The 25428-nt window shown below is 42.8% G+C and overlaps 1 protein-coding gene across 3 annotated transcripts in view; it reads right to left on the bottom strand.

Annotated features, from left to right (window-relative positions):
• Positions 1 to 998: 998 nt before the first annotated feature.
• The window catches only part of KCNQ5 (potassium voltage-gated channel subfamily Q member 5), a 592119-nt gene continuing 567689 nt past the window's right edge, over positions 999 to 25428 (bottom strand). For all 3 annotated transcript variants that reach the window (XM_066359020.1, XM_066359022.1, XM_066359021.1), the window contains 3 exons: positions 7528 to 7659; positions 4263 to 4389; positions 999 to 3305 (listed from right to left, as the gene is read on the bottom strand). In XM_066359020.1, coding sequence (XP_066215117.1) covers positions 2343 to 3305; positions 4263 to 4389; positions 7528 to 7659 — 1222 coding nt within the window. In that variant the 3' untranslated portion in view covers positions 999 to 2342. The remainder of the gene's footprint in view (positions 3306 to 4262; positions 4390 to 7527; positions 7660 to 25428) is intronic.

Genomic DNA, 25428 nt, shown 5'->3' on the forward strand with positions numbered 1-25428 from the left:
GGCCTAAAGAGGCCCAAGGCGGGGTCCCCAATACATTCAGAATTCCTGCTGCCAGTGGGGTTTGACCCAAGACATAGTATGTCCAAGAATCAGCGCTTCCGAAAGTTGCTGCCGCCTTCCTCTCGCTCTGAGTGCATGGCAGGTATCTGGCTTTAGGTCAGCGGAGGCGTGTGCGTGTGTGTGTCACCTCCAGAGGGAGTATCACAACTTCAGGCTGAGTGGAGGCATGGGTAGATGAAAAATTGAATTTCACAATTTACTAGGATTCTATGCTTCACAAATGAAAATAATTGCTTTAAGAGCTTGATAGCTCTTTTGAACTGGAGTGTAAAATTAGATTCAACCTTCCGTGTGTCTCCAGCAGCCAAGAAGATTTATAATGATATAATCCAAGGGTTGTGCTAGAACTCAGGGGCGGGCGAGAAGAGAAACCATTCAAAATTTCAGTGTCTATCAAAAGGGACATGGATTTTAAAGGGTTGGGGGACATATTTTCGGTGGAGTGGAGAAGTGGTTTACTTGGGGATGGAGGCTGGTGAAGTTCAGAAGCAAGACTGTGGCAGGGAATTGACACACAGTGAATGGAGAAGAAAGGGAAGGAGAAAGTCAGGGGCGGAGGAGGCCAGTTGTGCGAGATAACTGGGAAGGACTGGAGGCTTTCAGGGCCTCCTACTGCCTCTGGGTGCCCAGGTGATATCCCTGCCTTTCTCCTGGCTGCTGGAGTTGTTAGTGTTTCTGGAGGCAGCTCTATCTGCCCAGAGAGTGGGAGGGGGGCTTTTTAAAAGTTTTTTTGTGGCTCGAGTTGAACTGAATTAAAGTGTTATCTTGCTTTCCCTTGCCTTTTTGAAGGTCATGACTTTGAAGTTCTGTGGGTCTGACATCACTAGGTTGGTTTCTAACAAGCAGTCAGCATTGCTTGCTTTCTGGTGATTACACTTTTTATTTTGTTTCCTTTGGGCTTTTTGCCATGTTGTAGGATGAAGTATTTTGATCTGCAGACCCAGCCAGAGTTAACCTGACTTCTAACTGCCAGTGCTTAAACCAGGAAACGAAACCAATAATTTCAGATTTGGGGCAACATTCTTGGGGAGAATAGAAAACGTTTACTGTGATATAAAAAGTAAAGGAGGTTTAGTTTTAGCCTTTCATCTGCAAAATATTCTACCTAATAGCAAAAACATTCAGGGCATATTAAAAAATAAATACCTTGCAAAATCCTCTGTTTATATATAAGAATAAGATGTTTAGGTAGTTGAATTCCTTAGCAGTATTCATTTTCTATAAAGATCGAGTTCTTTTATTTTGGTTTCTCTCCCTCTCATTGCCCTTTGAGGGGAAGTCATTTTCTTGAACTTGACTTACTTCCTGGAGTTGTGTCTGGGTTCTTCTCAAGCTTTTCCCTCCTTAGTCTCACTCACATGTCTCCCTCCCCGGGATCCTGCCTGTGTGTGTCAGCTCAGTAGGGACGGCCCCTCACTCTTCCCCTTTCTGTGGGCAGGGCTGACCGGCCTGGGCTGGTGCCATAGCAGACAGGTCAGCCCAATCACACTGGCCATTCCACTGATCACTATTTCATTTGTTTATGGAGAAGTTAACCACTTATAAAGTTGATTCAACCATTAGGGAATATATTTCCACAAAGTCAAATGTGTCAGTAGTCTTTCTGCTCCGTCGGCCCTGAATTTCATGATTTGCACATTTTCTAATTGAAGAACATTTTTGTCATAAAGAACAACATGAAAATGATGTGCAAAATTGCTTGCCACAGCATTAAGTCACCGAAAGCACATATTGACATTCAAATTACATTAATAATAACATGACTAATTAGGAATGGGCTGGCAAATATATCTTGAAATAAACAGTCATTTCTACTATTCCCAAATTCTGCTTTACTTGGTACCTTATTAGCAGTTGTTGATGAGAGCCATTGAGTTTAAATATACATAATGGCCTAATTTTGAAAATGTATTTTGCACCTAATCGCAAAGCAGAAATGGCTGAAATTTGAAGGTGTTTACTCCCACAATTTCAAAATACAGAGTCAAATCTTCTAAATGACCTAATTTTCATACACCCCACAGCGTTAGCAGAGTTTGGTTTCTCAGGGTTTTTAACTTAAGGTACGTTACTAAATGAGTGGCTTAATGTTGATGTACCTCGGAATTTCAGCCATCCCTAAACATGCATTTTCATGCAATTAACACATAATGGGCTTATAAACTGCCTTTCATGTTCTTCCTGATTCTTGCAAATTCAACTTTAGAGGGGCTTTCAAAATAGTTCATGCAATGATATGTATGGCTAAAGGAACTGTTATGTCTAGAAAGAAAACAGAGAACTTATTTCAGTTTGACATGAGGCAAGCTAAGGGCATCTGTACTTTCTCCCGCCTTACAAATGCTCTGAGATGATCGAGATCTTCCAGTCCTTAGAGAGTCTGATGCAAAAGCAGTTTCCCTGGTGGGCTGCAGGGAGGCATCGAAAGTGTCTGTCTCCATCTCTTCCGAGCCCACTTCTTCATCAGTTATAAACAATTTGGATTCCTTCCATTTAGGGTAAAAATCTTGGCTGCCTCTGGAGCCACTGGACTCACTCCCTGAAAGCTGTATATTTAGTTCCTCTGTTGACCTGATCAGGTTTTGTACAGACAAAGATTTGCCCAAGTCCTTGGGCACCACTGGGTGGACAGACAACAGAGTTTCTCCTCCCAGGTCAAAGCTCTTCCTCACGGAACGGTCCTTGGTCAGATTTGACTGTGCAACCTGAACGTTTTCCTTGGAGGCAGCAAGGCAGGTAGTGGCATCAGAAATGCTTTCCTGGAAGCCTGTGGGGTTTGGGTGTAGGGTGTCTGGCCTGGGCAGATGCTTGATGGCTGGGAGAGGAGGCGGGATCTGTAAAGTTGTTGGGGCTGCTGGCTTAGGTGCTGCATTTATTTGGTTTGCAATGTTGTTGGTGGCTGCCACCGAAGAGCCATCACTTTGACTCAATGGCACCTGTGTTGCTTGACTGTGCATAGTAGGGCTAAGCGCATAGAAAGTCTGAGCGCTGAACTCATTGGGCGTCAGGATGAACTGCAGGCCTCGGGAGATGTTGGCACTAGCTGATCTGGTTAGGCAGCCACTGTTCTGGGCGGAACTGGACAGGTCTTTGCTGTCCACAGGGCTCTGATAGTCAGATGTCTGTTCACATTCAAACGGTGGGATTTGGAATGAGGCCAAAGTGAGGGCTGAGGTGGAGCCTTTCCGGAGGACCTGTTGATATATGTCCAGTAGGCAGTCCAGCTTGGACTCAATGGACTGTACCTAACAATGGGGAAAAATGGTTACATGTGAGTCTAACCTGTTAGTAAGAATGAGCTTCACTTCTAGAATTAAAGAAAAATAAAATCAGGGTATGCTAATACAGTAAAATATTCAGTGTAAGTAGAATTCAGAACTGGCATTTAGTACCATTAATTAATTTTTTATTTTTCATTTAGTACTTTTGTAGAATATATTATCTAGCAGTGAGGGGGGGGGCAAGGGAGGACTTAAGAGGAGAGGGATGCTTTGGCCGCTATGTAATCACCAGCACCTCTGTCCCACAGCTCTTTAAAACGGACAGTTGACATTCTCAGAAACCATGTAATCACTGTACAAAGGTACCGTCCGTACTCTCAGCCCAATCGGCTGCCTGTCCTAAGTCTCTTCTGTGAAGACATGCTGGAACTCCATTGCTGTAGAGTAAGAGACTTATTCTATAATAAAGTCAAGACCTTAAATATCAATCTAGGTGGTTCTGAATGTAAAAATAAAGGCACAGAATGCTTCAGAATTAATGCCTGATATACTCATAATTAAATTGGGGAGCAATTTGATTTCTGGAAAGTGATTTTTGAATGAGATACAGCCCGAGAGTTAACAAACATTTGATGTACTATAATAGTGATAATGAGCATTTTTAAAAAAAGTGACCTAAGAAAGACAATGAAAATAACCAAAATACAAATAAAAAATATTTAAAAATTCTACTTTTGAAAATTTACAGTTGCTTCCTGTTTGATGAGATGAAATTTTCTATTCCTTATGTGGAAGTCCAAGTGTTTAGAGAATACTGTCTACACACAAGGAAAACCTAATTTCATTTGCTGTTTCTTGATTTTATTTTTTGTTTCCATTTTTTAAAATATATTAATCACTAAAATACACCCAATTGCCTATAATCAATTTTGATTTAAAAAAATTCTGGCTAAAATTTTAACCAGGATCGTGGAGTTGTACCTGTTTTTCAACCTTTACCACCCGGCCAAGCATACTGAGGTCATCTGTGGTCTCATGTTCTGCCGTTATTTTCTCTCGGCTCTTCTTATCTGATGTGATCTGCCCTTTTCCAAGAATTTGATCAACACTATCAGAGAGAGAGGACATCTGATTATGAGTGCTGAAGATGGAGGTTGCCCTAGGCCAGAATGAAGTGTTTTGAAAAAGAAAATTAAATACAATTATTTTTAATTTAGGTAAGATGAAATAAAAATGAATTATTCTAGTTGATGTGCTTATCTTCTTTTTTATGTGCTTATTTCTTTTTCTTTTTCTTTTTTTTTTCAGAGACAGAGAGTGAGTCAGAGAGAGGGATAGACAGGGACAGACAGACAGGAACGGAGAGAGATGAGAAGCATCAATCATTAGTTTTTCATTGCACGTTGCAACACCTTAGTTGTTCATTGATTGCTTTCTCATATGTGCCTTGACCGTGGGCCTTCAGCAGACCGAGTAACCCCTTGCTGGAGCCAGCGACCTTGGGTTCAAGCTGGTGAGCTTTTTGCTCAAACCAGAGGAGCCCGCGCTCAAGCTGGCGACCTCGGGGTCTTGAACCTGGGTCGTCTGCATCCCAGTCCGATGCTCTACCCACTGCGCCACCACCTGGTCAGGCTATGTGCTTATTTCTTAACATGAGAATTACATATAGGATTAATTTTCTCATTGTTTTGGTCCACAATGGGTGATCTTCTGGGGACAAAACTGCCTTAAACTACAAAGCAATTTGTTTCCATCTTTGACCAAGTGTTTCCTGAATTCAACTACTTAAAATATAACAAAGCCATAATTATGATTATTTCATATTAATAGATTATTCAATGAACATTTATTGTATATCTGATAGGCAAGAGATAAGCAGATAAGAAAGCTATTCTAGTTGGAAAATATACTTTACATGAGCTAGACATTCTAGATTAGCTCTGGAAATTTTGTAGCAGTTCTATTTTATAAAAACCTTAGGAGCCACTGATAGTTCTATTAAATGAATTGGAAGACCGCTACCACCTAGGCAAAGATTGTAACATGACCACAAGATGAATTAAAATGATTTCCAAGGAGACTTGATCAGTCTAAGTGGGAATTACAGTACTTTCTTCTTTTTTTGTGTGCTTTAGAACTGAATTACCAGGAAACTGACTCAGTTTCCCAGTTCACTTTGTGTAGAAATACACATAGTGCCTATCTTCTGTCACGACATCTAATCTATTAAACTGCAAACTCAAAAGGATGGGGTCATTCTTTTATTAATATCTAGAGGTCCACAGTATGTGGCACACATTACAGGCTCAATAGTCATCTGTTGAAAGAATGAATGAACAAATTATATACATATATTTGTAACTAACTGATCAACAGGTATTTTACTAAGGGTTTAGTATATCCCTCACCTTGGGCTAAGTGTGCTGCGGACATATAAACAAATGTTTCAGACTAAGCCTGTGTATTTTAAGAACTGTTTAATTATAGCCTGACCAGGCAGTGGCACAGTGGATGGAGCATCAACCTGGGGCACTGAGGACCCAGGTTTGAAACTTGGAGGTCGCCAGCTTGAGTGTACGCTCATCAGGCTTGAGTTCAGGCTCATCAGCTTGAGTGTGGGGTCGCCAGCTTGAATGTGGGATCACAGACATGACCCATGGTCACTGGCTTGAGCCCAAAGGTCACTGGATAGAGCCCAAGGTCACTGGCTTGAGCAAGGGGTCACTGGCTCAGCAGGAGTCCTCTGGTCAAGGCACATATGAGAAAGCAATTAATGAACAACTAAGGTGCTGCAACTACAAGTGGCACCTCATCTCTCTCCTTTCCTGTCTGTCTGTCTTGCAAGCAAACATTCTTCCCCCTGCAAGCAAACATTCTCCCCCCTCAAAAAACACAAACGGTTTAATCACAAATGCTAGTAATACGTGCCTGATAGTGAAGCAAGATCCTTTAAATATGATTTGACTAAATATTTTGCCTTCAAGATAACACAATCAAACACAAATAGTTGGAGTAACATGTTAAACTCACTTTTAGTCAGTCCCTAAGATGCTCACTGGTGACAGTGTGTGGATAACATTTACAGAACACGAAGGGAGGGAAAGGTCCAGTCTTAGTCACAAGCAAGGAAACAATGTAAGAGCCAACCAGTCATTTTTCAGTCTTGACTCTGGCACGGTATACCAAGATTTGAGTGCCTCCATCTCCATTGCACACTTTAAATGCTCTGGGAGATCAGATAAGGGAAAGGTTTGTCTTTGTGGGCTGGCTAGTCAGGTCAAGTTTAATGAAAGAGGAAGACTAGCTTATTCCTAAATACTGGTTAGGATTTAGATAATAAAACAACAGCGGCAGCAGTGATAATTCAGATGACATCAGAACAGCCATTAGCACTTACTGAGCACTCATTTAATGTGTGTTAACTTACTCAATCCTCGTGACACTCTTATGAGGCAAGCACTAACATTATCCCCATCTTCACAGACGAGGAAACTGTAGTTGGAGGCTTTTAATACCTGAGTTACATCTTTAAATAAAATCTATGTTAAAAACGAGGTCCAGTTGTCCACTAAAAACAAATTAGGACTATGGAATTGAAGAGTTTTCTCTACTGCAGAGTTCCTTCTAGATCAGGGGTCCCCAAACTACGGCCTGCGGGCCGCATGTGGCCCCCTGAGGCCATTTATCCGGCCCCCGCCACACTTCTGGAAGAAGCACCTCTTTCATTGGTGGTCATTGAGAGGAGCACATTGACCATCTCATTAGCCAAAAGCAGGCCCATAGTTCCCATTGAAATACTGGTCAGTTTGTTGATTTAAATTTATTTGTTCTTTATTTTAAATATTGTATTTGTTCCCATTTTGTTTTTTTACTTTAAAATAAGATATGTGCAGTGTGCATAGGGATTTGTTCATAGTTTTTTTTTATAGTCCGGCCCTCCAACAGTCTGAGGGACAGTGAACTGGCCCCCTGTGTAAAAAGTTTGGGGACCCCTGTGATGGTCCCCTTCCTCCAACCTTATTTGTTGCTTTTAGGGAGAGGTGGGAAAGAGAGAAGGGGGGTTAGGAGTGGGAGGCATCAACTCATCGTGATTGCTTTCCATATGTGCCTTGACTGGACAAATCTGGGGTTTTGAACTGGTGACCACAGCATTCCAGGTCAACACTTTCTTCATTGTGCCACCACAGGTCAGGCCCAAATAGTTTCGATGCCTTTCTTTACAACAAATAACATTTCCATTGCTTACCGTGTTTGAAGGCTCTTGATTCTACACAGCATGTCCAGGTGACCAGCAGAATATTGTTCGATGACATCTTTTACATCGTATGGTCGTAATGTTTCCTTGAACTTTCGTTTTGCAACATGAAATTTCATAATTCTGTAAGAGCAACATATTATACATTAATCTTCATAACTTCATAAAAGAAGTTAAAAAAATAGCTTACTAGCGAATATAAGAAACGCTGGGAGGGGGAGAGTCATACATTAAGTTATTTCAGGCTCCTACGATAATGCGATATAAAGCCTGAGATTACATTACAGTGGACATTTTAAGAAAATCTCATTTGTGGCACATTTTGAAAATAAAAAACACGTTAAAAAAATAGACTGTTTAGGAAATGTTGCACCTTTTAAATGTTCATTGAAGCCTGATTGAATTTTTTTTTTTATTCAGTGAGAGGAGGGGAGGCAAAGACAGACTCCCACATGTGCCCCCACTGGGATCCACCCGGCAAGCCCACTAGGGGGATGCTCTGCCATCTGAGGCGTTGCTCCATTGCTCAGCAACTGAGTTCTTCCTAGCACCTGAGGTGGAGGCCATGGAACCATCCTCAGTGCCCAGGGCCAACTTGCTCCAATCAAGCCATGGCTGCAGGAGGAGAAGAGAGAGAGAGAGAAAGAGAGAGAAAAAGAGAGAGAGAGAGAGAGAGAGAGAGAGAGAGAGATGAGAGGAGGAGGGGTTGAGAAGCAGATGGGCACTTCTCTTGTGTGCCCTGACTGGGAATCAAACCCGGGACATCCACACACCAGGCCGACGCACTACTACTGAGCCAACCAGCCAGGACCTTGATTGAAAATTAAAGTCAAAATACAATTCTGTCTTTTCTGTGTGACCCCCAGAAATCCAAGTTACAACACCTGGTGATTGCATCCTTTATAAAGTATAAAAGGTGTTAAATGGTCTTTTATATAACCGTATACATTTAAAAAAAAATTTTTTTTAACTTTTTTTTTTTACAGAGAGAGAGAAAGAGAGAGAGAGAGAGAGAGAGAGAGAGAGACAGGGACAGACAGACAGGAATGAAGAGATGAGAAGCATCAATCAATTTTTTGTTGCACGTTGCAACACCTTAATTGTTCATTGATTGCTTTCTCACATGTGCCTTGACCTCGGCCTTCAGACCGAGTAACCCCTTGCTTGAACCAGCAACCTTGGGCTTAAGCTGGAGAGATTTTGCTCAAACCAGATGAGCTGGGCTCCAGCTGGCGACCTCAGGGTCTCGAACCTGGGTCTTCCGCAGTTTGACGTTCTATCCACTGCGCTACCACCGGTCAGGCCATATACATTTTTGAGATGCAGATGTACTGTATCTGGAAACCTCTTATTCTCTGTAGAAAAAACTGTACATTTGTATAAAAATTAATGAAAATTTTGCTTTATAAATTATTTCTGCAGACTACTACTTGATTAGCTAGCCAAGTTTCTTTTTTTTCAAACATAACACTCTCATTAATTAAGTTTGGATATCTAAGCTTTTCAGCTTTTTATTACTATGCTTCCCCCAACATAGACACCATTTTGGTTTTTTTTTAAAGCAAGAGAGAGAGACACAGACAGGAAGGGAGAGAGATGAGAAGCATCAACTCACAGTTGAAGCACATTAATTGTTCACTGACTGCTTCTCATATGTGCTTTGACTGGGGGGGGGTTCCAACTGAGTCAGTGACCCCTTGTTCAAGCCAGTGACCTTGGGCTCAAGCCAGTCATCTTTTGGCTCAAGCCAGTGACCATAGGGTCATGTCTATGATCCTATGCTCAAGCTGGTGAACCCACGCTCAAGTGGGTGACTTTGGGGTTCAAACCTGGGTTTTCAGTGTTTCAAGTCAATGCTTTTTTTTTTATTTAAAGATTTTATTTATTCATCATAGAGAGGAGAGAGAGAGAGAGAGAGAGAGAGAGAGAGAAGGGGGGAGGAGCAGGAAGCATCAGCTCCCATATGCACCTTGACTAGGCAAGCCCAGGGTTTTGAACTGGCAACCTCAGCGTTTCCAGGTTGACGCTTTATCCACTGTGCCATCACAGGTCAGGCTCAGGTCAATGCTTTATTCACTGTGCCACCACCTGGTCAGGCTGGAAACCATGGTTTCTAATTTTATTTTATTTTTTTTATTTATTTTAGAGAGAAGAGAGCATGAGAGAGAGAGAGAGAGAGAGAGAGAGAGAGAGAGAGAGAGAGAAGAGGGGGAGGAGCAGGAAGTATCAACTCCCATATGTGTCTTGACCAGGTAAGTCCGGGGTTTTGAAAAGTGACCTCAGTGTTCGAGGTTGACACTTGATCCACTGCACCACCACATGTCAGGCTGGACACCATATTTTTTTTTGGTTTTGTTTTGTTTTGTTTTTACAGAGACAGAGAGAGAGATAGGGACAAAGAGATGAGAAGCATCAATCATTAGTTTTTTGTTGCGCATTGCGACATCTTAGTTGTTAATTGATTGCTTTCTCATATGTGCCTTGACCGCGGGCCTTCAGCAGACTAAGTAAACCCTTGCTTGAGCCAGCGACCTTGGGTCCAAGCTGGTGAGCTTTTGCTCAAACCAGATGAGACCACGCTCAAGCTGGCGACCTTGAGGTCTCGAACCTGGGTCCTCGACATCCCAGTCTGATGCTCTATCCACTGCGCCACCGCCTGGTCAGGCTGGACACCATGTTTTAAAACAATATTTTGTCAATAAGTCCCATGATGCCATAAATAGCTCAGTTGCCTAAGAACCAGTGACTGCAATAACTTGATGTAATTCCTGAAGAAAGCAAGGAAGCATAACATTTTAATGAGTCTGTGCAGGCTTATTCCAGGTAAATGCTGTCTTGGTGGTTTTTCAACTGTTAAATGGCTCATAGACTCCCATTATCACATTCATAGATCCCAGGCTGGGAATCAGTCAATGAGGCTCTGTGAACCAAAATTTATTGGCCCTTGGTGGAAAGTGGGAAGATTAGAAACAAATGTAGAATTTAAACAGAAAATCCTCATTACCTATCCTAAGTTTATAGCTGGTTGCAAGGAATCTCAATTGCTTTATTGGTTAAAAAGCCCCAAACTCTATCTTGTAATTGTATTAATTTCAAATTAATTATCTTAATTATTCCCAAATTATTTATCCATAATAAATGTTGTTTTATTTAAACTGAGGTATAATTGATATACAGTGTGTCCGTAAAGTCATGGTGCACTTTTGACTGGTCACAGGAAAGCAACAGAAGACGATAGAAATGTGAAATCTGCACCAAAATAAAAGGAAAACTCTCCCAGTTTCATACCTATTCAGTGCAGTTCGATGTGGGCTCATGCACAGATTTTTTAGGGCTCCTTAGGTAGCTATCCCGTATAGCCTCTACAGACTCTTCACTGACTGATGGCTACCAGAATGGGGTTTCTCCACCAAACTGCCGGTTTCCTTCAACTGTTTAGTAATGTTATTCCTATGTGGTGGTGCTTTGTTATAAATGCTCCGATATTAACGTTGCACTTTGGTCATGGATTTGAATTTAGCGAACCACAGAACACACTGAACTTTCCTCTGTACCGCCCACATCTCGACTGGCATGGCCGTGGGCTGCTCCACTGTATACATGGTGTTATGTCATCACCTGCGCATGCACACATGCTGCCACATCATCCTATAGAAACTGGGAGGGTTTTCCTTTTATTTGGTGCAGATTTCACATTTCTATCGTCTTTTGTTGCTTTCCTGTGACCGGTCAAAAGTGCACCATGACTTTACGGACACACTGTATTATATTAGTTTTAGGCGTGCAATAGAATGATTTAATATTTGTATATATTACAAAATTATCACCACAATAAGTCTAGTTAATATCCACCCCCATATAGAGTATCCATAAGAATATGGATATACAGCCCTGGCCAGTTGGCTCAGTGGCTAGAGTGTCGGCCTTTCATATGGACATCCCAAGTTTAATTCCTGGTCAGGGCACACATCTGCTTCTCTCTCCCTCCCTCTCCCCCTTATCTCCCTCTTCCCATTCCACAGCTAGTGGCCTGATTGGTTCAAACATCAGCTGGGTGCTGAGGATAGCTCTGTTGGTCCGAGTGCCAGCCTCAAGCACTAAAAATAGCCTGGTTGATTCCAGTGTCGGCCCAAGACAGGGGTTGCTTAGTGGATCCTGGTTGGGGCACATGTGGGAGTCTGTCTATCTCCTCTCCTTTCACTTAAAAAAAAAAATGGAGCCTGACTAAGCAAGTGGTGGCACAATGGATAGAGCATCAGCCTGAAATGCTGAGGACTCAGGTTTGAAACGCCGGGGTCACTAGCTTAAGTGTGGGCTCATCCGGCTTGAGTGTGGGATCATAGACATGACCCCATGGTTGCTGGCTTGAGCCCAAAGGTCACTGGCGTGAAGCCCAAGGTCACTGGCTTGAGCCCAAGGTTGCAGGCTTGAGCAAGGGGTCACTGGCTCGGCTGGAGCTCCCCCAGTAAAGGCAAATATGAGAAAGCAATCAATGAACACAAGGTGCTACAATTATGAGGTGATGCTTCTTATCTCTCTCCATTCCTGTCTGTCTCTGACTGTCCTCTCTCTCTCTTGTTCATAAAAGAAAAATCCTATATTTTGATATCCAAGAACATCTATAATAATCTTACTCTCTCTACCATATTTTCTACACCAAACTCTTTATTCAGGACAGGTTGTGATTTTTTTTGTTTGTTTCTTTGTTTGCAAAGACATTTAAGCAAAGTTATTAGCAGAGAGTAAATAAAATCTGTTTTAATGTAATGTCTTAGAATTTATTTTTCGTTCCAAATTTGTTTATCAGCATTAAGGTTTGATTGGGACTCAATCTCCTATATTGAAAAGCTGGAAAGAAAATAGTGCAATATGTATCCTGTGAATAATTTGGCCCTGAGTGACCATTTAAAAAATATATCCCTCTCTAAAATATTTCCCCATACTAGATTGTCAGCTGCATGAAGACAGGAATGGGCTCTTAGCTATTGTCACTATGTAACTACTATGATTGTTACTACTCTCATGCTTCAAGATTGTGTACTCAGAGTTTAGCACAGTTCCTGATACACAATGGAAAGATACGCCTGACCAGGCAGTGGCGCAGTGGATAGAACATCAGACTGGGATGCAGAGGACCCAGGTTCGAGACCCCGAGGTCGCCAGCTTGAGTACGGGCTCATCTGGTTTGAGCAGAAAGATACATTTATTGAATAAGAAGAGGAAGGATAGGAAAAAACAGAAAAGATCTTCTACTTTGTGTAATATTAAGGAAAACCAGAAGAAAAGATAATTTAGCAGCCCAGAAACCTTTGCTTATCTTCAAGGTAGCTAGTGGTCCCTGGGTGGCAGGAAAGAGGGAAAGCATCCTTATACACTCCTAAGTGTATAAGGAGTTTTTGGTTGCCACTAGTTTTTGTGTTTTTAATATTATTACCACTTGTTATGTGAAGTACTTTATATGTCGTATGTTCAACAGCACTTAATAAGATATTCTTATCTCTCTTTTATATTTAGGGAAACTGAGGTTCAGAGAACTTAATTGATTTGGCCCCAGACTAGCAACCAGTGACTAGGCAAAGCCAGGATCCCACCCAGATGTGTCTGTCTGGTTCTCACTCCCACATTACCCCCCAGTTACCATGGCGTCAGTTCTGGAGATGGTGAGGTTGACTGTGATCTTTGCCAGGATTTTCTTGCCCACGGTGGTATAAGCCATGCTACATGTGCAGGGACAAGCTTTGGCACAAGGCTGTGTGTTTGCATTGGTTGTAGCTCAGGCACTGGGCGCCAGTGGTGTGTCTGCACGTACCTTCAAACTGAATTCCCTCTTTTCCCCTTGTTTCTTGGTAGAGAGTTGTATAAGTTTGATATGATAACTTGTCTCAAAGTTGCACATTGCTTTTTCTTTCCTTTTACAAGTATTTTAACAGAAGGAACAATCTGAAGGTATTCCAGGCAGTTACACTCTAGCCCTCAGTCATATTTTAAGCAGACCTTAAATAATTTCATTGTTATTTACATCATTCACTAAATGAACGAGCCAAAATATTTTTTTCTTAGAGAGAGACATAGACAGAGAGAGAGAGGGAGAGATGGAACAAGGGACAGATAGGAACAGACAGACTGGAAGGGAGAATGATGAGAAGCATCAATTCTTCATTGAGGCACCTTTGTTGTTCATTGATTGCTTTCTCATATGTGCCTTGACCGAGAGGCTACAGCAGAGCAAGTAATCCATTGCTCACGCCAGTGACCTTGAACTCAAGCCAGCGACCTTGGGGTTTCAAACCTGGGTTTTCAGTGTCCCAGGTTGATACTCCATCTACGGTGCCACCACCTGGTCAGGCACCGTGCATTTCTGAATGTATAAAACTATCTCACCTATTAAGAATTAAGTTTTCTAAGATGAAAATCGAATAGATTTTCTTAACTGGTTTTGTTGTGTGTTGAAAAGAAAAACATTATAAAAAGTCTGAGGTGCCCTGGCCGGTTGGCTCAGCGGTAGAGCGTCGGCCTAGCGTGCGGAGGACCCGGGTTCGATTCCCGGCCAGGGCACATAGGAGAAGCGCCCATTTGCTTCTCCACCCCTCCGCCGCGCTTTCCTCTCTGTCTCTCTCTTCCCCTCCCGCAGCCAAGGCTCCATTGGAGCAAAGATGGCCCAGGCGCTGGGCATGGCTCTGTGGCCTCTGCCTCAGGCGCTAGAGTGGCTCTGGTCGCAATATGGCGACGCCCAGGATGGGCAGAGCATCGCCCCCTGGGGGGGCAGAGCACCGCCCCTGGTGGGCGTGCCGGGTGGATCCCGGTTGGGCGCATGCGGGAGTCTGTCTGACTGTCTCTCCCTGTTTCCAGCTTCAGAAAAATGAAAAAAAAAAAAAAAAAAAAAAAAAAAAAAGTCTGAGGTGAGATATGAGAATTCTAAATCAGGTAATATGTTCTATAAATGTGCAGGGGATGTTTAAAAGCATCAATATTTTTTAAATCAATAATTTATTTAAAGGATCATGACAATCATTTTGCCTTTTCTAAGGGCAGAGCAAATAAGTACTAATTGCTCTCAAAGCTGTTCCCTCCTTTCCATCTGTACTACCACAGCTTTAGAAAGAATAAACCTTTCAAAATGCAAAGATGATCATATTATCCCACTTCCCTCCCCTCCCCAAAGCCTGCATTGGTTTTCCATGGCCTACTGGGTGAACATCAAATTCCTTAGTACATCCTATAAGGCTGTTAACAGACTGATCTCTGTCTGTCTCTCTCACCTCATCTGCTCCCACTTCCTCCTTGGAACCTGAGGTTCCAGCAACAATAAAATATTTATAGATTCAGCCTGACCAGGCGGTGGCGCAGTGGATAGTGTGTTGGACTGGGATGCGGGGGACCCAGGTTCGAGACACCGAAGTCACCAGCTTGAGCGCAGGCTCATCTGGCATGAGCAAAAAAGCCACCAGCTTGAACTCAAGGTCTCTGGCTCAAGCAAAGGGTTACTTGGTCTGCTGAAGGCCCGCGGTCAAGGCACATATGAGAAAGCAATCAATGAACAACTAAGGTGTCGCAACAAAAAACTGATGATTGATGCTTCTCATCTCTCTCCGTTCCTGTCTGTCTGTCCCTATCTATCCCTCTCTCTGACTCTCTCTGTCCCTGTAAAAAAGAAATAAATTTATAGATTCACAAAAACACCCTTCAATCAAATATACACATCAATTATTTGCATATGCTATTTCTTCTTTCGGAAATCCTATGATATCTTTAAGACTCTGCTCTAAAATCACTTCTTAATGGAAATTTCTGTAATCCCTCCAAAGTACTTAATCACTTACCTATCAACCTCTATTTTAGCATGTAACACACCACACTGTAATCATTTGCTTATGCATCAGTCGCCTTCACCAGACAGTATGAGGTCCTGAATGCAGGGTTGTGTCTCTTCCCCTTTATAATCCAATACTTGGAGCAGAGTTTAACGGGCAAGAGAGGTTTGTTTGTCTAGAAGCTCTTTAAGGAGACCCAGTGGGCAACTTGAGAGGGAAGAGGGTGACGGATGGAGACAGCTCCCTCCTTTTCACTCCAGATGCTCATTTCTATTCATTCCTCTGCACGAAGCTGTACCCAGCCCTTCTGGGTTTTCTTGTCACCAGAGCACTCATTTCTCAGCATTCTGTCTTGGCACTGTACCTGAAATGCTCACTGTTCCAGATTCAACTCAAGCATTGATTTCTCTAGGGATTCTTTCCTGGCCACCCCATGGGGGGTAGATGGTCTTGCTCTGTGCTCTCAAATGTGCTGCCATGGAGCTGAACCAGTGGCATATCTCACCCACTGGAGTTACCGATATCAGAGACCAGGTTTTTTTTTTTTCTTTTCATTTTTCTGAAGCTGGAAACGGGGAGGCAGTCAGACAGACTCCCGCATGCGCCCAACAGGGATCCACCCGGCATGCCCACCAGGGGGCGATGCTCTGCCCCTTCTGGGGCGTTGCTCTGTTGCATCCAGAGCCATTCTAGTGCCTGAGGCAGAGGGAGGCCACAGAGCCATCCTCAGCGTCTGGGCCATCTTTGCTCCAATGGAGCCTTGGCTGCAGGAGGGGAAGAGAGAGACAGAGAGGAAGGAGAGGGGGAGGGGTGGAGAAGCAGATGGGCGCTTCTCCTGTGTGCCCTGGCCGGGAATCGAACCTGGGACTCCTGCACGCCAGGCCGACGCTCTACCTCTGAGCCAACCGGCCAGGGCCAAGACCAGGTTTTTGATGCTAGCATCTCACACACTCCCTGGCCAGTAGTAGAGATGCAATAAATGATTGCTGAAGAAATGACTGAGGATCAGCTACCCTCTAGGTGTTCAAAGTTGTTTGTGTTCTTTGACAAGGCAGACTCTTGTTGAGATCTTCTAAAAAGAATGCCACAGAACAGATCCAAAGTCTTCAGGCACATTTCAAGAAGAGCATAAGCCACTGACTCTATTTCATGAATATGAAAATACTTTCTAAAGTAAAAGAAATATTCATTCATTAATAGTCAGGATTCTGCCTGGTTTAGAAAAAAGTTATTTAAATAAAAATTCTTCTGAAAATCATACAAATATATTTATAATATTCTTTCCCCTTAGATAACTAATATTATTAGCATTTCACAAAGCAATTAAATCACAACAATAAGCTGTCATTATGTTAGAAGAGAAAGACAAAAACATTGAAAGTTAAGGAGTAAATCATAATGTAACTCAGTAAGTACCAAATGTGAACAGAGAGCTGATAGCAGAATGAAACTGTCCAGGGTGAGGAGGGGAAAGAGCCTGATGGGATAGTAATGAGGTTGGCTGAATGAACTTTTAGTGTCATAGGATCATCAAGAAACAGAGATGAAATGTGTGGTTAAAATCTACAAAGAGTAAAACCTTAGTTTTTTTTGTTTCTAAGAAAACTAAGTGCTTCCAAAAATCATGTCACTCCAAGGGAGAGTAAATGTGAGGTACACTCTCTGGGTTCCTGACCATTTAAGCCTTTTTGAGTAAGGACTCCTTGCCATCAGGGTTAGGTGATTTGAGATGTTTGTGTCATTTAATTACTTCAGCCTCCTCCCTTCCACCTGCTCCTCTCTTACTTCTCCAGGGACTGGACATGATTTTCTTTTCTTTTCTTTCTTTCTTTTTTTTTTTTTTTTAAAGATTTTACTTATTGATTTCACAGAGAGAGGAGAGAGAGGGTGAGGGAGCAAGAAGTATCAACTCATAGTTGCTTCACTTTAATTGTTCATTGCTTGCTTTGCTTGTCATATGTGCCCTGACTGGGCTAGCCCAGCGTTTTGAACCAGCGACCTCAGCATTCCAGATCAGCACTCTATCCACTGCACCACCGAAGGCCAGGCTGGACATGATTTTCATGGTCAAAAGCAGAGTGGAAAACTTGAGGGACTAAGCTAAACCTGAGAAAGCGTCTCTGACTAGTCAGTCTTGTCATTCTTGGTCCCTGCAGCATTTCCTCACTTCTCTGGTCATCAGCTGGGATGCCTAAAACTGATTCTGTCTCTAGCATACAATAAACTTGACCTGAGTGCCCAGCTCCCATCTACTTGACACGGAGCTGGATAGTGGAGATATGAAGATGAAAAAGACATAGATCTTGCTTACCTCAACTTAATGTTGAGGGGTCTCCAATAGTGAGGCCCTTGCTGGATGGCTGGTGCTACACGAGTGCTTTACCTGCATTGTCAACTTAAAGCTCTAAGAATCCCCTACCTTTGATATTTGGGTTAAATGAAAGCTCAGGAGGTTGAGTAACCTGTCCAAGGTCACACAACTAGTCAGAGGAAGGTTATTGCTGATTACACGGCCGGTGTTTTTATCAGTCCACTAAGCTAGCATCACAGGGTGGATCATGGCAGGCAACCTTGTAAAGATTAAGGAAAATGTATAGACTATTTTATCTATGGGTCTGACCTGTTTTCTGTACTCTCTGATACTCTCATACAAGTAAATCCAAGGCCGTGTTAGTCTATTCAACCCAACTCCATCTTCATCTTCCCAAAGGGGATCTCATGCTTGAAATGCACTCTGCCCTTCAAATTTACCAACTTCATTCTTTCAAAGGGTCCTCTCCGGGATCCAGTCCATGGCTAAGGTGGGTTCCCCACCTCCAAAAATTGTAATGTTTTCCATTTTATCACAAATTCTAGGGGCGCTCTGCTTACTATACCCTAGATGTAGGATATACTCATCAGTCTTACTGTAGTCAGTTTTGCTTGACAGTATTTCCCAGCTACTAGCTACTAGTACACAACAAGCTTTTGCGAACAGAAAGAGTGAGTAGCCCATTTTCTGGTTAGTTGGCAAGAAGAAATGAAGGCCAGTGTTCAATGATTCTCAGTTTTAGGAAAGATATGAAGATACTGAAAATTGATGAAAATGTTTAAAAGTAGGTGTTGAACTATGAACTGAAAAAGCTTATGGATTTTTTATTTTTTCTCCTCTTCAAGACCACCGCAGTCTGACCAGGCGGTGGCGCAGTGGATAGAGCATCAGGCTGGGACACAGAGGAGCCAGTTTCAAAACCCCAAGGTTGCTAGCTTGAGTGCAGGCTCACCTGGCTTGAGCATGGGCTCATCACCTTGAGTGCAGGGCTGCTGGCTTGAACATGGGATCATAGACATGACCCCATGGTTGCTGGCTTGAACTCAAAGGTCACCGGCTTGAGCCCAAGGTCTCTGGCTTGAGCAAGGGGTCACTCACTCTGCTGTACCCCCCTCCCCATGAAGGCACATATGAGAAAGCAATCAATGAACAGCTAAGGAGACTAAGGAGTTGCAACAAAGAATTAATGCTTCTCATCTCTCTTCCTTTCTGTCTGTCTCTTCCTTTCTTTCTGTCCCTATCTGTCCCTCTCTGTTTCTCTGTCTCTGTCACATACACAAAAAAAGACCATTGCAGTTCGGATACTAAGACTGTTATCAGGAAGCGAGGCAGAGGCAGGAGTGCTGGGGCTAGGGCTGTCTGGGGCTGGCGGGGGAAGTGGGAAAGCTGACTCCCATCTCAGTTCTCGTGTGGACTAGCCTGAGGATTACGGGTCTCGACTCTCTAAACGCAAATGGGCTTAAACCCAGAACAACTCGTCGTATAGGCAGAGGGCCAGATAGTAAATATTTTACACTTCACGGCTCATATGGTCTCTGCTGAAATCACTCCACTGGGCACTGTAGCATGGGAGCAACCAGAGGCCATACATACACAAATGAGTGTAGATGTGTTCCAATAAAACTTTATGTACAAAAACAAGCACTGGGTTGGCTTCTGGTCCCCACTCTAGTTTGATGACCCCTGGTCTGGATAAAAAGAGGCGTGAGACCTGGCTTGTGGTGGCACAGTGGCTAAAGCATCCACCTGGAATACTGAAGTTGCCTGTTTGAGACCCTGGGCTTGCCTGGACACGGCACATACAACAAGCAAAAAGCAAGCAGTGCCCAGCTGAAGTGAAGCCACTGTGAGTTGATACTTCTTCTTTTTTTTTTTTTTTTAAATTTAATTTTATTTTTTTACAGAGACAGAGAGTCAGAGAGAGGGATAGACAGGGACAGACAGACAGGAACGAAGAGAGATGAGAAGCATCAATCATCAGTTTTTCGTTGTGCATTGCGACACCTTAGTTGTTCATTGATTGCTTTCTCATATGTGCCTTGACCGTTGGCCTTCAGCAGACCAAGTAATCCCTTGCTGGAGCCAGCGAGTTTGGGTCCAAGCTGGTGAGCTTTTGCTCAAACCAGATGAGCCCGCGCTCAAGCTGGTGACCTCGGGGTCTCGAACCTGGGTCCTTCCGCATCCCAGTTCGATGCTCTATCCACTGAGCCACCACCTGGTCAGGCGAGTTGATACTTCTTGCTCCCCTCCCTCCCTCTCTCTGTAAAATCATAAATAAAATCTAAAAATAAATAAATAAATAAATAAATAAATAAATGAACTGGGAGGAAATGCTTTGAGGCTAGGAGTCAACAAAATCCTGTGCACTGGCCTGGAAGAAAGAGGCAGAAGAGCTTTGTGGCCTCTGACATGCTCATTAAAGAAGTTGACTATAATCTAGGCATTGCTTGGCAGAAAGGAATGTTGGAGCAGATCACTGTAGGGCAGGGGTCCCCAAATTTTTTACACAGGGGCCAGTTCACTGTCCCTCAGACCGTTGGAGGGCCGGACTATAAAAAAAACTATGAACAAATCCCTATGCACACTGCACATATCTTATTTTAAAGTAAAAAAACAAAACAGAAACAAATACAATATTTAAAATAAAGAACAAGTAAATTTAAATCAACAAACTGACCAGTATTTCAATGGGAACTGTGGGTTTGCTTTTGGCTAATGAGATGGTCAATGTGCTCCTCTCACTGACCACCAATGAAAGAGGTGCTTCTTCCAGAAGTGCGGCGGGGGCCGGATAAATGGCCTCAGGGGGCCGCATGCGGCCCGTGGGCCGTAGTTTGGGGACCCCTGCTGTAGGGTAAGATTAGGAACTTTAGAATACATTTAATGATTAAGATGATAACAATGTCAGGCAGTACTTTCAGGTATAGCTCTATGAGAAGGCGATGATTGTCATCTTCATTTTTTCAGATAAGAAAACTGAAGCACAAAGAGGTTAAGTCACTTGCTTGGGGTTAAACATAATGCTCTACTATTGTCCTAATATTAAGATATTAATATTTTAACATAGAGTAACAACAGAAAAGATCCTCTAACGTGAAATGGGTCTTTTTACTCACATGTGCCTGATGCACAATTGGTGCTCAATAAAATTTAGCTAAGTGAACAGCTTGCTGTTACAGGTGATGCTGGAAGGTCCTTTGGAGGACTGACAGAAGGCTGAGTGCATTACTCTCATTGGCTTTTTATTTTATAAATAAATGTATTTTAAAAATATTTTATTTATTGATTCTATGGGGGGGGTGAGAAGTATCAATTCATAGTTGCTTCACTTTAGTTGTTCATTCATTGCGTCATATGTGCCTTGACCAGGCAAGCCCCGGGTTTTGAACTGGCTTCAGCATTCCAGGTTGATGCTTTATCCACTACACCATCACAGGTCAGGCACTCTCATTGGCCTTTTCTCTTCGTGAGGGTAAATTGTACCACTAGAGCTAAACAGGGGCAGAGAGCAAAAGGTCCTAACGCGGTCTTCTCTGATGCTGCTGGGAACTAGGAGGTGAGGAGTCTGAGAAATGGAAACCTGTTGCTCAAAGCTGACATGCCCCAGTACTGCCACTAGAGGGGGAAAGAGATTCATCACAAATCTAAACTGGCACCTGGTCTTGAAACTGAAGTAAGTCAATCCGTTTACACAATTTTCTGAGCATAAAGAAATAACTACAGCAAAGTTAAACTCTGGGTAGATTATATCTATATATACACCCCCAACACGTGTGCACTTATGAGGAAATGGAGGTGCATTTGTTGTGCAGCCACAAGTTAGAAAATCTTGCAAAATCTTGTTCCTGAGTCTGCAGAGATAAGAATGATTAGAAAACAGAAGTGACGGTGACAGTTGCTGCCCCCAAACAGATTGAAGGGCCGGGCCAGCAGCCAAGCCTTGCGCGGGGTGGAGAGGGCTCAGCGGACTGAGACTGAAGAGGCAGATTGACTGACTGTGAAGACAGCCGTCCTTCCCAAGCTTGGCTGCTCAACAGAATCAGCCGGGGAGTTTTAAAAAATGCCACAGCTGGTTCCACCTTCAGAAATTCTGTTTTAATTAATCCAGGGCGCAGTCCAGAGATTTTACAAGACTCTTCAGGTGATACTGACGTGCATTCAGGTTGGGAACTACTGAAATGGTTGTGGGATTGCCTCCAAGACATGGAAACAACCAAAAAGCCCTTCAATAGAAGACTGGATAGAAAAGATGTGGCACATCTACACTATGGAATACTACTCAGCCATAAGAAATGATGACATCGGATCATTTACAACAACATGGATGAACCTTGATAACATTATACTGAGTGAAATAAGTAAATCAGAAAAAACCAAGAACTATATGATTCCATACATTGGTGGGACATAAAAACGAGACTAAGAGACATGGACAAGAGTGTGGTGGTTACTGGGGGTGGGGGGAGGGGGGCGCGGGAGGGAAGGAGGGAGAGGGGACGGGGAGGGGGAGGGGCACAAAGAAAACTAGATAGAGGGTGACGGAGGACAATCTGACTTTGGGTGATGGGTATGCAACATAATTGAATGACAAGATAACCTGGACATGTTTTCTTTGAATATATGTACCCTGATTTATTGATGTCACCTCATTAACATTAATAAAAATTTATTTATAAAATAAAAAAAAAAGAAGTGAGGCTGGGTTTTGCATACATCTTCTAAGTCACTTAAATCATACCCCTTAGGCAGCATGTCATTGTGAGGTGATGTCTGGCCTCCACTCACAATGCAAGTGCTTCCTGGCCCCTCTCCCCTGAATTACGCCTGAAGTTTTTATGCAAGAAGTTCAATTCTAACAGAGGTTCTTACCGCAGGGAAGCAGGTGTCTCACTCGGCTGACCTAGGGATCAGGAAAGGGCTGTGGCCACACTGCTTCCACTGCTGGCGGTGGGAGTTTTCTTCTAATGCTTTTTATTATTGCGCTGTATTTTCAGGATCTAGTAGGCTAACTTGTACCTTTTGTTGAGTTTTCTTTATAAATTAAAGCAAAAATTTTTTTGTTCGGTTTTTGTTGGGCTTTCTCCTAAAGAGATAAGAGTAGTATGACCCAAGAAAGAACTTCTGGATCCAAGGTAGTCTGCAAATGGTTAACTTTCTTCCTAGGATTTTGTAAACACTGATACAGTAACTAAATGTGGAAATTTTATTTTCCTAGGAGTATGAAATCTTAGTAATAAGTAAATAAACACAGTGCTCATACATGTTGATAGCTCTTGAATATTTTCATTCATGGCAATGAATAGGAGATTCAGTTTAAATTACAGCCAAGTAGCGTGTTCTCCCTCTCGGGAGCACACCCCCGCCTTTCTGTCCCCTCCTTCCCCCAGGGGCGTTACCTTTGCTTTTCTCTCTCGGAAGCCCCAAGAGCCCTTTTTTCACTTTTCATTTTTTATTTATTTATTCATTTTAGAGAGGAGAGGGAGAGACAGAGAGAGAGAGAGAGAGGAGAGACAGAGAGAGAGAAGGGGAGAGGAGCTGGAAGCATCAACTCCCATATGTACCTTGACCGGGCAAGCTCAGGGTTTTGAACCGGCAACCTCAGCATTTCCAGGTCGACGCTTTATCCACTGCACCACCACAGGTCAGGCCGCAAGAGCCCTTCTTTTGCCTCTGTAACATGTTCCCTAAGCCTGTTTCTTTTATGGCTCACTTCCTCCGCCACTGTGACTTTCTAAGTAAACTTTTTCTTATAAAAAATTATAACCAGCCTGACCAGGTGGTGGCGCAGTGGCTAAAGCATCGGACTGGGATGTGGAGGACCCAGGTTCAAGACTCCGAGGTCGCCAGCTTGAGCAAGGGGTTACTCGGTCTGCTGAAGGCCCATGGTCAAGTCACATAGGAGAAAGCAGTCAGTGAACAATTAAGGTGGTGCAACAAAAAACTGATGATTGATGTTTCTCATCTCTCTCCGTTCCTGTCTGTCCCTATCTGACTCTCTCTCTGTCTCTGTAAAAAAAAAAAAAAAAAAAAAAAAATATATATAACCAAATAAATGGTTAAAATTTAGATGCTGCAAAGTAAGTGCATCTTCAGCAAAAACACCAGTTTAATGTGGCCTCAGAGCAAAGTGGCCACAATTAGCTTCAAAACAGAGACAAAAAGAATATTCCAGGGAATATATTAGCTGATTTAAAAAATATGTGTTAAATGATCCATAAAATGTTCCAGCAGTAATTTTTACTGTAACATGTCGTCGACTTGGCTGTCAAGAATATCTTACTAGTGACTTGCAAAGACTCCTCACCTCTGCTAAAATAGCAGAGATGCCATAGCACAGTTAAGAACTGGTGATGATTAAATACCTTGCGGATTTAACAAAAACCCATAATGGCAAACAGGTACCTGTCTCTTCTTTTCTATTTGTGGAATATTCTTGTCTGAAGTATGAGGTGAGATTTAAGAAAAATTAAGAGTTGAGAATGCAGTTGAGGGTAGCAGGGGTCCCCAAACTTTTTACACAGGGGGCCAGTTCACTGTCCCTTTTTACACAGGAGGGCCGCCACATACAGTGCTCCTCTCACTGACCACCAATGAAAGAGGTGCCCCTTCCGGAAGTGCGGTAGGGGGCTTGATAAATGGCCTCAGGGGTTCGCATGTGGCCCACAGGCCGTAGTTTGGGGACGCCAGGAAGAGAATGGTCTCATCCATGCCTTTCAGAAGAGGAAGAACACAAGGGCAAGAAAACTGAGAAGTCTCATCTCTGAACCCAGGGTCACAGTGAGAACTGATTTGCATAACCTGCCTTCAAAACACTGATGCGTCAGCTCTGGTTCTTCTCTTTGATGATCAGATATGAGCAATTTTAGAAGAGTTGATGAGTCTTTGCTAGTTATGAAAAAATTTGCTTTTTTTTTTTTTTTTTTTTTTTTAGAGAGAGAGACAGAAAAGGAGAGAATGAGAAGCATCAACTCATAGTTTTGTCACTTTAGTTGTTCATTGATTACTGCTCATATGTGCCTTGAGCGGGAAGCTAGCCAGTGACTCCAGGCTCAAGCCAGCGACCTTGGACTCAAGCCAGCAACCATGGGATCATGTTTATAATCCCATGCTCAAGCCAGCGACCTAGTGCTTAAGCTGGTGAGTCTGCGCTCAAGCCCGTGACCTTTGAGTTTTGAACCTGGAATCTTAGCATTCCAGGTAGTGGTGGGATTCAGCCAGTTTGCACTGGTTCAGCACAACCAGTATCTAATTTTTTGTTGAGTTCAGCAAACTAGTTGTTAAAATGTCACTTGTAAACAGGGTTCTCTCTAAGGTGGGCACCTGGGCAGCCGCCCAATGTGGAAATAACAAATTTATATTCCGTACTCTTTTTTAATGTTCAATGTGCAACAGTGTATTCTAAGCGCCTGTGATAATGTTCATTCCATGCGTAGGTGAAAAAAATTTGATGGAACTATGTTTGTAATATTTATTTGTTCATTTCATAAAACTCATTATACCTTTAATGAAATACTTCATTTTAATTCCCTGACATTTATTACTTCAGTAAACAAACGTAACATAAAGAGACAAAGTGCCAAACAACCAGGGAGTGACAAGCTGTCATTTGTTTCAGCTTTGTGTTATGCTCAAAACTCCCCCAAAATATTATGAGCGCAGTGGTGTTCCCTGAACAGTGAAACCAATAGGATGCTAAGACACACAATGAACCAATAGAAATATAGATTTCAAGGGTTATCTTATCACCCATTTCAGAAGCGTGGAAGAATG

The sequence above is a fragment of the Saccopteryx leptura genome, chromosome 1 (genome assembly GCF_036850995.1).
Source record: "Saccopteryx leptura isolate mSacLep1 chromosome 1, mSacLep1_pri_phased_curated, whole genome shotgun sequence".
In the NCBI taxonomy this organism is placed as follows: Eukaryota; Metazoa; Chordata; class Mammalia; order Chiroptera; family Emballonuridae; genus Saccopteryx; species Saccopteryx leptura.